The following is a 16,547-nucleotide window of genomic DNA, read 5'->3' on the forward strand; positions in this document are numbered from 1 at the left end:
ATTAATAAATGCTTATATACTCTATATTTTCCATAGTTTGTTCATGTTATATAATGCATTTAAAAATGTGAACAAATACAACTTTTTCATATCATATTATTCAGTACACATAAACGAATAATCCAGGGTCTGTTCTGTTCACACAACAGCTTACAGTCACAGCTCTAATACAGTAACGTTATGTATGAATATAAACCCTGAACGAGCAACTCGAATAAAACTCGTGTACAATTCGCACAGGATGCCTGTAATCATAGTGACAGTTGTACATTGAATGACTGTACCCTTTATCAACAAATTATTATTTTACAATAGAGGCAGAGCTGAGGTGCTATTTTATGCGCAATGTTATGCACTTAAAACAACGCATTGTGCGCAACGTGCGTATATTACACAAGAACAAAATTCAAGCTCACGGATAAACAGTCAGTGATGAAATAAGGATAATAAACAATAATGTATCTTAGTAAGGGTATAAATTGATTTAGTCAAGAGCAGTGAGAGATTAATTGTTTGATTAACATTAGTGACAGATATGCAAAAAAGGTAACTTTTTCCTCCTGTTTACTTTCTCCTAAGCTCTAAATGGTCGTGTTTGAGGATACTTGCAAAGACGGGATTTTTGACCCATAACCTTGTGTATTTAAGGACAATAAGCGGCAAAAATACTCACAAGCTCAAAGAGAAGCGAATGCGCGACTTGCTTATTCCCCTCATATAGAAACAGCACATTTAACACTGTTGTTATTGTTTCAATTTAAATGCGGATACATGTACAAACGTCAACATTTCTTGACCATGTGCACATGCAACTGCAATAACTGACAGGTGGATGACATCAAAGTACTGCGAGAGCATTTCGGAAGCAGTCTCGTCTAATGAGTTCTCGGTTGAAGTTTACCCATGAGTTTAACAACTCGTTGTATCAGCCACTGGTTAGATCAGCGTAGCAGTCAAAAACGATCACGTACGAGACAAATCAATTACCCCCAGGACCCTATACAATACAGGACCCTAGGCTTACTGTGCAAAGACACGTAAATTACCTGGCTGTTTGATTTTCTTAGCCCACGAACTGAAAGGCTTGCCAATCTTCCTCATTTCGCTAAGTCAAGTTAATCTCCATTGGTCTTATACACCTTTATCGATGTCCAAAACATCGGATCCTTCCTGCATTACAAGTATGTCCATGCTAGCAGAAATAAAGTTTTACCTCAGCTTAACGTGAGATACAGCCAGAAAACCCGGAGTGGATCTGGTGCGTATGATTACAGAACGCTTACAGTGGAGAGAGGAACGTGATTTCGCTCCACTCCAGGCTTTGATCACATTCCACTTACCAAGGTGATTACACGGCGTCTTTATGAAAAGTTAATTTAATAATTTTGCAACTGACGGAAATCCGTCGTAGACTCGCTGCAATCGACGGAAATCCGTCGCTACGACGGAGAACTTTAATCCATGCCACCGGTTGAGAATCACTGTGGTAAAGCATTGCTAGTATACTGTATACATATACTGTATTGCAATATGAAGCGTTTAAGTATTAACATTAAATCAAAACTAAACAACAGATTTGTAAATGAAAAGGTTTAATGACAGTGCTCACTTAAAGTTACAATTGAAATGGTTACACTATAAATGCATGAAATGGTAAATAATACATTTAACTGTTTTCAATATTATCTGATAGTATAGAGAACAGAGAAAGAAAGAAAGTGTAAAAAAAGAGTCACAATTGAAAACTAGAATCTAGGCCTAATGGCCTGAACCCCAGAGCTTAGGTACAGAAGAAAAGCATAGAGAATCCAAGAGCAGAGCCCATGGAGACCAGTCCAAAGAAGAAGAAGAGCAAGAGGACCCCCAAACATATTATTTTATCCTTGACCATGTGACTAAGCCCAACATCATACATTTAAACTGACCAATAAGAAGACCACTTTTACTGGAAACCCCCTGTGAAAACAACCCCTACAAAGTCGTTTTTCATTTCTTAAAATTCCCACCTGGTATTGATAGACAACACTTGTGAGTTATTGACCACAGCAAAAATATATCCCTGTCTAAAACATTAGCTTTCAAAATGACGTTTTTCTGAAAATGTTTACTTTCGCCCCTGCTCTCCCCTAAGTTAACCCTGTTTTCTGGAAAACACCACAGGCCTTATACAATTCTAATAGTCACAAGCTATTATTATACTATATTACATACAAATCTGTCCTATTGTTTCTATAGAGTTTATTAATATAACATTTTTAGTAGAAAGAGAAAAGGTTATTTTAAAATAAAAATAGACAAAACCCTGTTTAGCATTATATATGATATGATATAAAATAATTGATGTATTTACTGTATATGTTACACCTCTCACATATCAGTTGGATTAACAGAAGAAATGATCATTGGATCTGAATGATTGACATTTGTGTTGACTTGAGGATTAAAATATGGACGAATGGTTCCATTGAATCTACACTGAGTGAATGTGTAAATGTGTAACAGATCGTTCATATTGTAGAAGGAGATGAGATCGCTCTCATAGTCGACAAACACTCCCACCTTCTTAGGTTTGGTGGAGAGATGTAGATGAATGGGATTTTCTTCAAAAGCCCCATACGTGTTTGGATCACAGAACACAATGGTCCAGTAACCCTCACTGGGTTTGTAGGAGACTTTTCCTTTCCTGTTTGCATTTTCTCTCACTACACCCAGTTTCCAGCCCGTTTGTTGTCCCACCTCCACTAACCAGAATGCTTTTCCAGACGTGATCTGAAGATTCCCAAGTACGCCAGCCACCAGGTCAAATTGCATGGGGCTTCTCGGACTGTTTTGAATATTTCCATTGACTCTAACAGATTTGCCATCTTGAGACACTTGCAGAGCTGGATGTGCGGTTTCTTCATCCAGAGTCACATCCACTGAAGAAAAGAATCTCACTTAAGAAAAGTTTGAGAGCTTCATAAATCAACATAATGGTTTAGGAATTTGTTTGTAAACGTACCTGAAAATTCTGTAATTCTGTTATTTACTGCAACAAAAAGTTACAAAGAGTTAAATCTTAATGAAAATGTGGCAACACTATGATACTGTGATGATTTTAATAATATATTTATCAGATGTAATATTATACAGATATATACATAAATATTCTGATATGGCAACCCATTCTCACTCTCAAGGCCTCAACAAGCGAAGCATTGTGACAGGCCTATCTTGGCGTCACTATACAGATGGACCAATGGGAAACCACAGGCACCATTTTTAGTGGGACAAACTGGATTTAAAGTTCCACCTTTGAAAAGTTACATCTTTACTTCTACTTGTACACATGCAAAGAATTAAAGGGATTTTATTTAACACATAGCAGGGGTGCCTACAGAATTTAATCTTAGGGTATGCACAGGGTAAAACACCCCCAAAAAAACTCACAGAGGCTGCGTTAGACTTATTCATTATTCATGATGAGCTGGGGTGTAAACATTCTTTAACTTTCATTCACGCTGTATTATTGTTGCTGCAGCCATGTCGTGGAGACGCTGCGTTTTTCCTTGCAAAAGGCAAACTACTTTGTTTGGCCTTCCAATTGAGTAAACATTAAGAAACCAGTGGTTAGGTTTTATTTACAATACTGTTTCAGAACAGTACGGCCCAAATGTTCGAATGTGTGCTGCACATTTTACAGAAGATTTCTTTCTGAACATGGGGCAGTTAGGCTGGATGTACACAAAGGCTTTGTCTAAAAATATGAGAAATTCCAACTTTGCAACTACATTCTGGTTCTGCTGATTGACATCCTGTCAGTCGCTGATATTTTCATATTTAATGAATTTCCTACTGACGATTTAAATACAGTTGTGTGCAATGTAGAGTAGCGCTTGTTGTTTGTCATTTCTATGATCACAAATGCAGACATGGTTTTAATGTTTTAGTATGCTTAGCTTACCAATCTGTTAGATACTACTCACATCGCGCTGGTTGATCGATCAGCTTAGCCTCTGCGTTTTCTGGGTCAGATTCAGGCTCTTATTGATACGGTAATAAAGACGATAGTATCTCCTGTTTACGTTATTCAGTATTCGGCCAATCACTACGCGATAGTTGGCTAAGGGCGCACTCACACTATCCAAACCAAACCGCGCTCGGGCGCGTTTGACCCCCAAAGCCTGGTTTGTTTGACTAGTGTGATCACTCCGTTCCGCGCCCGGGCGCGGATTGTTTAATCGCGCCGCGGCCGGGTTGCAGAGGTGGGCCGGAGCGCGGTTCACTTGGGCTCAGGCGCGGAAGGCTGTGGTGTGAGCGCAATCGCGCCTGAGCGCGATTCAAAAGGTGAAGACGTCAGTTACGCGACCACTCTCCTTCATCTGCCTCCGTAAAAACCTTATGATGCGCGCAGCGGGGTTACGTGAATGTCCGAGCTGCGCACGTGACAGATCAACTAAGCAATATGATGACATGTGAGGGGGCTGTCTGTAATCGCGCACCAAACGACTCCGAATAAAAAACATTACTTATCATTACGGTGGGTTCTAGTGTTAAGCGAGAGCTTTACTTCCTGCTTTTTTCAAAACAATCGCATCTTAATGATGAAAGCACGCCCGGACTCGGATCAATAAAAAGTACAGTGTGAGTGCGTGCATCTGGGGGAGTAGGGAGGGGTGACAATCGCGCTGGGGCATGGTTTGGTTTGGTTTGGATAATGTGAGTGCGCCCTAATAGGATCACACCGCGCCTATTAGAACCATGAGCTTTGTACAAAATCAAAACGCGTTTCATGGAGGCAGGGCATAGAGGAACACCAATAATGTAGGGTATATTGAGAATAATGTGTTTTTTGAACCATAAACCATGCGAACACATTGTATTACAGCAAATACCATACTTTCCAGACTATAAACCGCACCGGAGTATAAACAGCATAATTCAAAAATGCGTCATTTAGACGAAATAACATATAAATCACAGTGGACTATACATCACGTTTATTTAGAAAATAATTTCACAAAATTCAAGCCGAAGAAGAGACATTTAATCCGAAGAGGCAAGTTATTCAACTAAACAATAGCACAGAACAGCAGGCTAAATAGATGTCTGTACGTTAAAGTAATATTATCAGTTATTTAAACAATTAACCATAGCATACAGAACCTTACCTGGAAGGTTGAATAGTCTAAATTAACCGAACAAGCCAACTAGCGTGAAGTTCGCACACTCGTCATTCCACATCACTGAATCCATTGAATTACATAAATACAGAAGCAGCAAATGGCGGACTCTCGCGGCTGTAGACGGTAATGATGTCTCTTGCCTCATAAATGTCAAAATTAATTCATACTGACTTACAAGGCGCACCTGACTATTAGATGCAGCACCAGCCAAGTTATGAAAAAAAAAACAGTGCTTATAGACCGAAAAATACGATACACAAAATAACCTACTTTTTAGCATCATACTAGGGGGCTCTTTAAAACACCCTCTCAGTGTACGCAACCCCACTCAATACATCACTACTGTCAAATATCATCATCTCTCACCAAAAGAGCTAAGATTCTCCAGCTGAGTCCTCATAGAAGTCAAAACAGATGTTGTTATGTTTCTCATGGAGCCAAAGTTTAGTTCAGTGTCAATAGAAACTCTCCGATCATCTCTGAATTCAGCAGGCACAGATGGATACGACTGAAAGAAGAACAAAAACATTACATGTATATGTTATAATTTTCATTATGTATGTTTGTTCCGGTCATGTTATATGATTGGACAGTTCAGGGGCCTCATTTATAAAGCGTGTGTATGCACAAAACGGGGCTAAAAAACTTGTCGCACCTTCAGCAAACTCTGACCCATGCGTACACACATTCTGGAGACAATCAATGGGAATTGGCGACACAGATGGTGAGAAAGTGAACTTAAATCAGATTGAAGAAAGTAAATTTGACAGGAAAGATTATAAGTTTTGATAACACACACACACACACACATTTAATTTCACTCTATATCATACGTAAGATCCACGTAATCATGACAATAAAATACAGCAGGGTTATTTGCACTTGCACAGAGTGATAATTGTTTCATATACATCTTGTAAATTTAATCTTATGAATTTTTTTTTTAAATATTTAATCAGCGCTGTCGTACGGACACAATGTTCACTACGGAAGCGAGACAGATGGATAGAATCAAATATCCATTAGATAACTGCAGAACACAGTGTAAATATCCAAATATTTTCCGTAATTAATGTGCATTTTTATTTTAAAATGTTAAAGTGTGAAAATACAGCCATCAGGCTCCCGGACAATCGTTTCTCTCGTTATCGTTATAATACTCCTAATTATGATGTTCACAACAAAACCGCATGAAGAAGTTCAAGTATTACACTAAAATAAATTTTTACTCACATGTGTACAAGTTAATGCAAGTTTTTTTAGGTAAAAGGAAATTTATTTATGTTTTTAAATTTAAATTATACATTTGTTATATGTCTGCTCTTTGTAAAGCAGAGGATAACCTCGTGCTGCTGGAGAACAGTCCGCATATATCAGACGAGTACACAAAAGGAAAACAAAAACAGATAACTATTTTATTTTAGTGATTCCTCTCATTTATGCTGTGATTCTGGCAAGGTGTGTGATATAATTGCTGTAAAAATATATAAATGCTGCAGTGACTGTTGTGTTTGCACTATAGTTTTTACAGAACACAAAGAAAAGTCAGGACATCGATGGGCAGTTCTTCTTTTGTTCTTTACAAGTCGACTCTGCAACACTTTACTTGTTTCTCATTACATCATGAACGCGCCAACCATACCTTACACAGAGTTCAACAACATCTAAATACACTACAGTGACCCCCGTGTGTAATGCTGTGTCCTTTCAATGCTGGAGGATTACGACAACCCTGCTGAAAAAAACAGCATACCAGCAAGACCAGCATATGTTGTGTTTTGGTGCTGGTTTGCTAGTGAACACCAGCTAAACCAGCATCAGCACCAGCATTAGCACCAGCTAAACCAGCACCAAACCAGCATTAACACCAGCTAAACCAGCATTAGCACCAGCATCCCATGCTGGTCATACCAGCATATGTTGTGTTTTGGTGCTGGTATGCTGGTGACCATCAGCTAAACCAGCATAGACCAGCATAATTCCCATGCTGGTTTGATGCTGTTTTTTTCAGCAGGGAATGGCTTGCGTTTATTGGCTGGGCGCATTTATCTTACAAACAAACAATTGGATGCCAGTCTGATTCATTCAGCATTCAGGAGGTGATTTGCATTTACTATTTATGGTTGAAAATAGGCGTGTGTAGGGCAGGATATGAGGCAGATTCACGTAGCACACTTTCAGGTGATCTGTGCTTGCTGGTGTGCGTACGCATGGCTATTTTTGGCTTTTGTATTTATAAATGAAGCCCCTGATCTGTCTGTTGCTTAGTGTCATGAAATCTTGATTGTATTAAACAGAAGAAAACAACACATTTCTGTATCAAATGTAACTCTCTGTATATGAACTCAAATCAAACTCATAATCAAGCTGTAGTATGAATCACTGTCCTGATATTCAGTTTAACAGCACTCTCTCTTGTGTGAAAATATACAATATTAGTGTCTGACCTGGAGAAAGAGGAAGTCGTCTTCTTCATTCTGAGTTTGACTTAGATGGTTAATGATGTTTTTATACTCTTTGAGGTCCTCCTGTATCTTCTTTGTCTTCTCTTCCATCTTCTCCTCCAGACTCCTTCTTCTTTCCTCTAGAGGAGCAAACACCTCCCCAATCTCTGTTTCCTCTCTGTTAATCTCATCCTGTGAAGAGTAGAGGAACAATTGATCATTCTTGTTTACTGATGTATGATTTGTATTGTTATACGTCAATTCTATGTAATTTCATTAGATGATAGCGAATTCCCCTAGCAATTTAACTGTTAAGCTACTGTACCGGTGACACAACATGTAGAAAGAACTACATCTCACTACAGTATGGTGTCTTTACACAGATAAGTTGAGAGAAACAGACTGACCTGATCGGATGTGAGTGTGTTTTGAAGATCCACAAGTTCATTTTCTCTCCGGTTGATCATGCGTTTCAACCTGTCAATATTATTTGGTTGTTCAGCCTGTAGAAACACACAACAAGCTGTCATAACACACTCTATACCAAACTCAAACATACAGTTTAAGAATTTAGATTTACATTCATTTTAATTCTGCGTTTGATGTTATTTTATAGGTAATACATTTACATTTAGGCTTTTATTCAAAGAATAGGAAACAATAAAGCGATTTGTCACAAGGAGAATTTACTTCGTTACATGTACTTGAATACATTTTTTGTGTAACTAGTACTTTTAGAGTAAATTCAAGGATAGGTACTTTTTACTCTTAATCAAGTACATTTCTAGTGAAAAAACTGTACTTTTACTTCGCTACATTCGGCGGCGTTACTGCGCTACTTTCAAATGGTAATAATTAATGAATATATATTGTTTAAAGTTTATAGGGCGTTTTCGAAAGTTTCGCGAGACAGGCTGCGTCACCCTTTAGCGCGCGTGACCGCGCGGTCACCCTTTAGCACGCGCAACCGCGCGTAGATGATAAGAGAAGCAGATGAGGGCGCGTGTGCATTGTGCGAGATATCGGAGGCAGATCATGCATGGCGGCTTCAAGTTCGGTCTATGTTTTCACTCCAAGAGGTCAAAAAGAATAGTTTCATGATGCGATGCATGCTTTGTTCAATGAACGAGCTGACATCTCAGCTTACAGGAATTCAAGATCCAACCTGAAGTAAGTGTCAGTATTGTCTATTTGAACACTATTAATGGTCATTTCACACACTGTCCGAGTTTTTTTGCCATATGCACTCTTGTGCAAGCGATGACAAAACCTAGTGTAAGTTAAACCACACAAACAGCACGTTCATCTGCACATTTCCGTATAATTTCCCCACAACTAAACAAACTGAACAGCAAAATGTAAGGACGTCTTGCATTTAAATCCGGACACCTCACTAATGTGTAGAAAATACATTCAAATAAAAACGGGATTGTATTTTATTTAAATCCTTCCTAAAGAATGAATGAATAAAAATAAAAGAATAAAGTTTGATTAAAAAAAAAACATGTATTATATATTATAATAAATGTAGAGTTGATTTGCACAAACAGATAAGTTCCATATGAAATTCTAAAATGATAACTTTTATGAAGCTCCTGTTAATGTTCAGTTATTGCACTTTAATGGCAATGAAGATAACCTATTCATATAAAAACATGATAACAAACAGTACACGTTCTTTTTTGTTTACTGTTTGCATGTTTAAAGGCAGATGCTGACAAGTTTGTGTTGTGAACATGAAATAAATACAGAGTTAACCGTCAGAAAAACATCTGTGTGTGTTTGAGATTTTTTCTCAAATGACACGTTATGTGATAATGTATCCATTGCAGGACTGAGATAGGCTGCTTTACTTGTTTATAAGCAGAACAATGAGACTTTTAAGGAGAGATTTGTGAAAACCCTCCAAGTAGTCTGAAATTCAGTGCTTTTGCGCTACTTCTCTATCAGATCGGAAGTAACGAGTAACTAACTACTTGAGTAGTTTTTTCATCTAATACTTTTTTACTCTTACTCAAGTAAATAATTAGATTTGATACTTTTACTTTTACTTGAGTACATTTTTGTATAAGTACTTGTACTTTTACTTGAGTACAGATTTTGGGTACTCTACCCACCTCTGCTTATACCAGGTTTCCCCGCAGGTTATGAGACGACCCGTGCATCACTATTATTTACTATGAAAGTTAAATACCTCTCTCCTCCATCTCTCTATGTCCACAGGTATAACATCTTGACCAGGTGTCACACATAAGGCACAGATGCAGCGTTTGTCTCGGGTAGAGTACAGATCCAGAAGTCTGCTGTGGACACTGCACAATCTCTCATCCCATCTCTCCAGTGGATTTACCAATCTATGACCCCACAGGCTCTCCATAGACTGATGCGGCTTCAGATGATGCTCACAGTATGAGAGTAAACAGGTCAAGCAGGACCTCACAGCTATGAACCTCTGGTTTTCATCACAGTTGTCGCAGGGGATCTGACCTCTTTGACCAGTGTAGGGACTCGGGCACAAAGGACACTCAGGATCACTCATGTCTATGGGCTGATTCAGACAGCTTTTGCAAAGGGCATGTGTACATCTTAAGATGACTGGATTTTCAAACAGATTCCTGCAGATGGGGCACTGAAAGTGTTGAGTGATATGATCCACTGCAGCCATGGTGATGTGTCAGATGTTAAACCTGAGGGTTTTAATAATAATAATAATTATAATAATAATGGTTATTGCTATGATAAGACTGTCCTTTTGATGTGCGTTGCTTGTGCATTCAACAAATATATATATTTTCAGTAGTTGCTAGGGTGTTGCTATGGTTTGGTTTAGGGATGGATGATTTGGCAAAAAAAACTGCAGCTATTTTGTGTAATATCTTTTTGAGTTTTGTTTTTGTTACATATTTGCAGGTAACTGTATGTTTATTGCTTCTTTTTATTTCATATATTTTATTTTAAATTGATCATGTTTGTCTCATTTTCCTGTTCGCTGATGTGTCATGTTCTCATAGGATACTTTGGTGTATGTGTCCTGTTGTGATTGGTTCCTTCTCTGACTCTCCCTTACTGTAAGAAATGCTGCAGTGCTGCATGCAAGTTTAATCAAATGAGTTATGCAAGTTAATTTAACCTACAGTTTTTGACTTATATTTAGTTGACATAACTTAAAAACAAGTTGAAATTATTTAACTTAATTTGTTAAGTTAAAGTAAAAAAAAATTTGTTGACATTAATTATTTTTTTACAGTGCCGCATCCCAATTCACATACGTTTAATAGAATGGGAAATTACATAGCACTCATGTTTGGTAACACCTAAAAATGTATGTTTTATCAACTTACATTTTCTCAAAATTAAGGTGAAGAAACTTAAAAAAATTATTTCAATTAAAGTGTGAAATTGGTAAAATACCTAAATATTTAAACATTTTAAACTTGAGACAATGTCATTTGAATTTTATTTATTGTTTTTTTTACCAATTTAAGTAAAAGTACAACAGAATATAGGTTGAACTGCAGTAATTTTTTATTGTTTTAACATCCAGTGTAATCTTGATTGACAGTCATGTGATGGCTGTTTGAAAAATGAAAATCCCACTTGCAACCCAGCCAATGTTGTCCTCAACAGTGTTGGGTTAACGGATTACAAGTAACGCGCATTACGTAATAATATAACTTTTCTGAAGAACAAGTAAAGAAAAGCATTACTTTATAATTGTACACATTAATATTTGAGTTACTTTAAAAAAAAGTAATTCAAGTTACTTTTCAGTTTAATTTATTCAATAAAAAATTTATGTACTGCATTAAACTGAACATGGTCATGTAGAATTACACACTCTATGCGTGCACGCCTGAGTGCGAACAGTTCGAGTCAGAAACTGAGATGGTGGGCCAGAGCTTGATATTTTTGCGATTCTTTTTTTTTACTTGAACCACAGAGTAGAAGCTTTATCAGTGGAAAAAAAGTTTTTAGTGTTTGAGGTTCATAAAAGGCCTGAAAGAGATCAAGCCTTAGTCAAGTAAAAAAAGTAACGCAAAAGTAACTTAAGTATAACTTTCTATGAAAAGTAACTATATAACACAATTAGTAACTTTTTTGGGGAGTAACTTAATATTGTAATACATTACTTTTAAAAGTAACTTTCCCCACACACAGCACATATTGTAAAGCTAGGCTTCAAGACGACTGAAATCGCACCCCTATACCTACACACACTAATTCAGTCATACGCACCCTGTCTATGTAGATGTCTACACTCTACAGGTAAATGGTGGCTTGTGGTGCCCTCACATAAAGGCACAAAATAACTCTCACGCATGTTCTTTTGGACCACTGGTGGAATAATCTGTCCATTGCCACAAAGAGTCGTTAGCAACCTTAAAAAAATCTACTGAAGACACATCTCTTTTGTTTACTTATTATAACTTGCTTATAAGGCAACAAAAGCATACAAGAATTAAACTTTAGCTAAATTGTGTTCTGTACATGTAAAGGACATTTTCTGATGTTTTGAGTTTCAAATTTATCCGTTGTGTCAACACCTTAACAATGTCACTAAAGATTTGAAAGAATCCAATAGTTTTATATATTGACATTTGCAGTGCACAGAGGATTAAGAATCAGAAATGACACTTACCTTTTCAAATGTATGTTTGCGTCTCTTTAGTCTACGTAGAATCTGTTGTCTCTCTTAACGTTAAGTTTTATTTATTGATGGAAAACACCCCTCACTACTGTTGTTAACTTTCTATTTCGGAGACAAAAGCCACACCCTAATTTGGTAATTTACATGCATTTGAAAATCGTTTGCTTTGTATACAAAATGGTCACTTTGACCTAAAACACACACACACACACACACACACACACACACACACACACACACACACGCAAACATTTGAACATACAGTAGAGGAGTGGTTTCCATGGACAGGTCTTATCCTAGTCCTAGACTAAAATAGATGTTTAAGCTGCCTTAATTTAAAATCATCTTCCACTGACATATCTTAACACATATTTCAGTGCCATTGTTTTCTGCACATCAGTAATGTTTTACTGTTCACATCAGTAAAGGTTTGTTTGTAAAAACTACTTAAATGTCCTAAAATAACTAAGGCCTAGCCCTGGAATAATCTAAACCCTCTCCGGGAAACTGCCCCTAAATGTATACAACAGAACACCATTTTTCTCACTTAACTTATTTCTAAATGTGCAATTGACATAAAATTGTCCCCAAATGTTGGCTCTGACACAGGTACAACTAGTTACTAGTCACTCAATTTACACAAGTATCACTTCGCCACTGTTGCTGCGTACTGATTTATGAAAATAAACGCCACAGTCTTCAATCATATTTTTTATTTGTCTACAATTGCACAATAAATGGCGATATCCAGATAAATGGAAGTAAATATTGTTGAGTCATCTCGTCAATAAAGAGAAAACGTTCCCTGAGAAGTTTCTACCTCAAATATTTCAGCTATCCACTGGGTGGCGATCTTACCCAACTTAAACACTGACGTATTCACTCAACACTAAAAACACCATGAGGGTTTTGATGGCTCTGAATTTGATCTCTTAGAAACTTTCTTCACAAAAATTTAATTATCTCTGCGTTTAGCTGAAAATTTAAGAGGTGATAAGAGAACAAATGAAGGTAGGATGAAACTGTTTTTTTAATGATGTTTTATTAACAAGGTTCGGGAGGAGCACGATCAGATAATTAACTAATCAAGCACAGGTGCATCTAATTTGGTAATCAGCCAAACACAACATATACAGACATCCTACCTACCTCAGTCTATTGTGATTGTTTTCGGATATACTGCTTCGAACTGCCAACATGTCTGAAGTCAAGCTTTACCCTTCTGACGACGAGTTCTACACTCCACCGCAAGCCACCGGCTCAAAACAAGCAGCTGGCTCCAAAGCAATTCCTCCGACCGGCTCTAAAGAATTCCCGAGCCAACCCTGATCTTTTGCCGAACCACACGTCTCGGCATGTGGCCGGAAGTCCAAAAGGCCCACAACCCGCACTCCTACACAGCGCAATCTCCGTTCACCTCCACCTTCTAGACAGCCTTTACAATTTCCAACATCTTCATACGCCTCAGCTTCTCCATCCATCCCTCCCATCTCGAAATGGACCGTCGCGGGTTTGAGACAAGCTCTGACAAACTCAGAAGTTAAGTTCTCTCGCAAGTTGAGCAAAGCCCAACTTTACAAGCTTTATATTTCTTTGGGAAATGATTCACCCACCCCAAAAAAGGTAACAAAATCTCGTAAAACCAAAAGTCAACATTTCCTTCTAACGTCATCTTCTTCCAGATCAAGTTCCGGTTCACCTCAAGCTCCTAGACGCAACAGACCGTCAGCGAGTCTGGCCCACGCCCCAGACTCAGCCTTCTCTCACACGGCTCTGCCTCCCTCCTCCTTCCAACCAATCGCTGCAGCTAGCCAATCGGCTAAAGCAGGCTTGGTTTCTAAACCCTTTATTTTTTCCCCGGCTGCAGACGCTGGCGTGAGGATGCCTCCGCCAGCCCCTCAAACTCAGCCTCTTCTACCTTTTTCCTTCTGCTTCTTTTCCCTAGCAATGGCCAGCAGCCCCTGCTGGGGGTGCACAAGCAGTACACCATCAGCCTGCTACAGCGCACCGGCCTTCTCCCTCTTTTCCATCCTACGGGCTTCTCCAAGCTCCAGGGGCCAATCCGTGCGTGAGGCTGCCTCCGCAAACGGCTACGCCCCCCCTATTTTCTCAATTTCCTCCTACTCCTTTCTACGGGCTTCCCCAAGACCCAGGCGCTAATCCGTGCGTGAGGCTGCCTCCGCAAACGGTTTCAGCACCTCTTTATCTTCCTTCCAACTCATCTTTACAAGACAAACCTCGCTACACTCTTTTCACAGCAACCCCCCTACCTACCCCAGTGAATGCTGCCGCTCTGGAACCACCTCCCGTGCCTAACTCCATCAAAACGCAGATTCTGACAGAAATTCAGAATGCTGGCTCCGGAGGCAGACCCATCACCAACCCCAGTACCTCATTATTCACAACTCATTCCTATAACGCATCCTTTAAAAGCGCTCCTTGACGCGTCACTCGATTCTATTCTCCAAGCAGTTTCACCTAGAACCATTAATTCATATCTAACAGCATGGAGATGTTTCAAAACATTTCACCTTTCTTTTAACCTGCAATTTCCAGATTTTTCTCTCCTCACAATTACTTCATTTATTTCCTACCTCAATTCCGTTAAGAACCTCCAAGTAGGGTCTATTAAAGGATATTTAAGCGGCATCCAATTTTTTCATAAATTAATCTACGGTTTCCCCTCCCCCGAAATAAATAATTCTCAAACTTCTCTTCTAATTAAAGGAATCCAGCGCTCTCGTCCTTCAAAAATAGATTCAAGACAATCTATAACCCTGGACATCCTCACAAAATGTATCCAAATTCTCCGCACAGGTTATCATTCGATCCATACAGCTCATACCCTCGATGCCATGTTTTTATTGTCTTTTTTCGGTTTCCTGAGATGCTCCTAAATTGCAATAAACTCAAAATTCAACCCGAAAATCCACCCGACTATCTCCGACTTGTCCATTCTCGATAGTGAAACAATCGCTTACTTCATCAAACAAAGTAAGACGGACCAAGAGAAGAAAGGCCATTATATATACATTTTTAATCTCCCATCCTCAATTCAACCGTATCAGGCTCTTTTGTCTTATTTAAAACTTAGGAATGCCCAGTCTAAATCCGCAATGGACCCTCTATTCGTCGACGACTCCAACCATCCCGTTACACGTTTTTGGTTCCAAAAACACTTAAAACAAATCATAGCTCTGTCAGGTTTACCCGTGGAGCATTTTTCCAGCCACTCATTTCGCATTGGAGCAGCAACTACTGCAGCTCAAAAAGGTCTATCACAAAATCAGATACAAGCCCTCGGTCGATGGTCATCAGACGCTTTCAAAAGCTACATCAGGTATAATCATCTTCACATTAAAGAAGCACATGCAGCCATGATCGGTTAAACATTTATTCCGATCAACAGCCCATAAATTCATATACAGAAGTCACAACTCATCTCATTATCATTCCATTATTTTTGTAAATCTTTCAGCATCGGACAGGGCTCCCCTCCTGGTGCAGCAGACCCACGGCTCCCTTCGGTCGCAGGGCGAACCCCCCGTCTGTCGTCTGAGCTATGCCATGTTCTGCGACGGATGGGGATCCCCCTGCCCATTGCAGCAGAGCCGCTGGCTCCCTTCAGGTGCAGCAGGAGCCCTCCGTCCGACGCGTCAACCCCGCTTTAATTTCATGCCTATTCAGCATCGGACAGGGCTCCCCTCCCGGTGCAGCAGACCCACGGCTCCCTTCGGTCGCAGGGCGAACCCCCCGTCTGTCGACTGAACTTTACCATGTTCTGCGATGGATGGGGATCCCCCTGCCCGGTGCAGCAGAGTCGCTGGCTCCCTTCGGGCACAGCAGGAGCCCCCCCGTCTGACGCGTCAACCCCGCTTTAATTACATGCCTATTCAGCGTCGGACAGGGCTCCCCTTTCGGTGCAGCAGACCCACGGCTCCCTTCGGTCGCAGGGCGAACCCCCCGTCTGTCGCCTGAGCTATACCATGTTCTGCGATGGATAGGGATCCCCCTGCCCGGTGCAGCAGAGCCGCTGGCTCCCTTCGGGCGCAGCAGGAGCCCTCCGTCCAACGCGTCAACCGCGCTTTAATTTTATGCCTATTCAGCATCAGACAGGGCTCCCCTTCCGGTGCAGCAGACCCACAGCTCCCTTCGGGCGCAGGGCGAACCCCCCGTCTGTCGCCTGAGCTATACCATGTTCTGCGATGGATGGGGATCCCCCTGCCCGGTGCAGCAGAGCCGCTGGCTCCCTTCGGGCGCAGCAGGAGCCCTCCGTCTGACGCGTCAACC

At 39.8% G+C, this 16,547-nt stretch overlaps 1 protein-coding gene across 1 annotated transcript; it reads right to left on the reverse strand.

Annotated features, from left to right (window-relative positions):
- Positions 1–1,659: 1,659 nt before the first annotated feature.
- LOC135783387 (E3 ubiquitin-protein ligase TRIM39-like) lies at positions 1,660–9,774 on the reverse strand. Its single transcript, XM_065294063.2, has 6 exons — positions 9,739–9,774; positions 8,017–8,112; positions 7,613–7,801; positions 5,532–5,673; positions 3,002–3,028; positions 1,660–2,918 (listed from the first exon to the last, which is right to left on the reverse strand). Exons 1-6 carry the CDS (start codon positions 9,772–9,774, stop codon positions 2,368–2,370), a joined length of 1,041 nt encoding a protein of 346 aa, XP_065150135.1. The 3' UTR covers positions 1,660–2,367.
- Positions 9,775–16,547: the final 6,773 nt, after the last annotated feature.

The sequence above is a fragment of the Paramisgurnus dabryanus genome, chromosome 2 (genome assembly GCF_030506205.2).
Source record: "Paramisgurnus dabryanus chromosome 2, PD_genome_1.1, whole genome shotgun sequence".
NCBI lineage: Eukaryota > Metazoa > Chordata > Actinopteri > Cypriniformes > Cobitidae > Paramisgurnus > Paramisgurnus dabryanus.

Bases quoted from the DNA above. Each gene is read 5' to 3' on its own strand.
- LOC135783387 (XM_065294063.2), bottom strand. From the start codon at position 9,774: ATGCACGGGTCGTCTCATAACCTGCGGGGAAACCTG. The intron at 7,802-8,016 runs GTCAGTCTGTTT...TACTCTTCACAG, and splicing joins ACACACTCACATCCGATCAG to GATGAGATTAACAGAGAGGA. The intron at 2,919-3,001 runs GTACGTTTACAA...TCTTTTCTTCAG, and splicing joins CAGAATTACAGAATTTTCAG to TGGATGTGACTCTGGATGAA.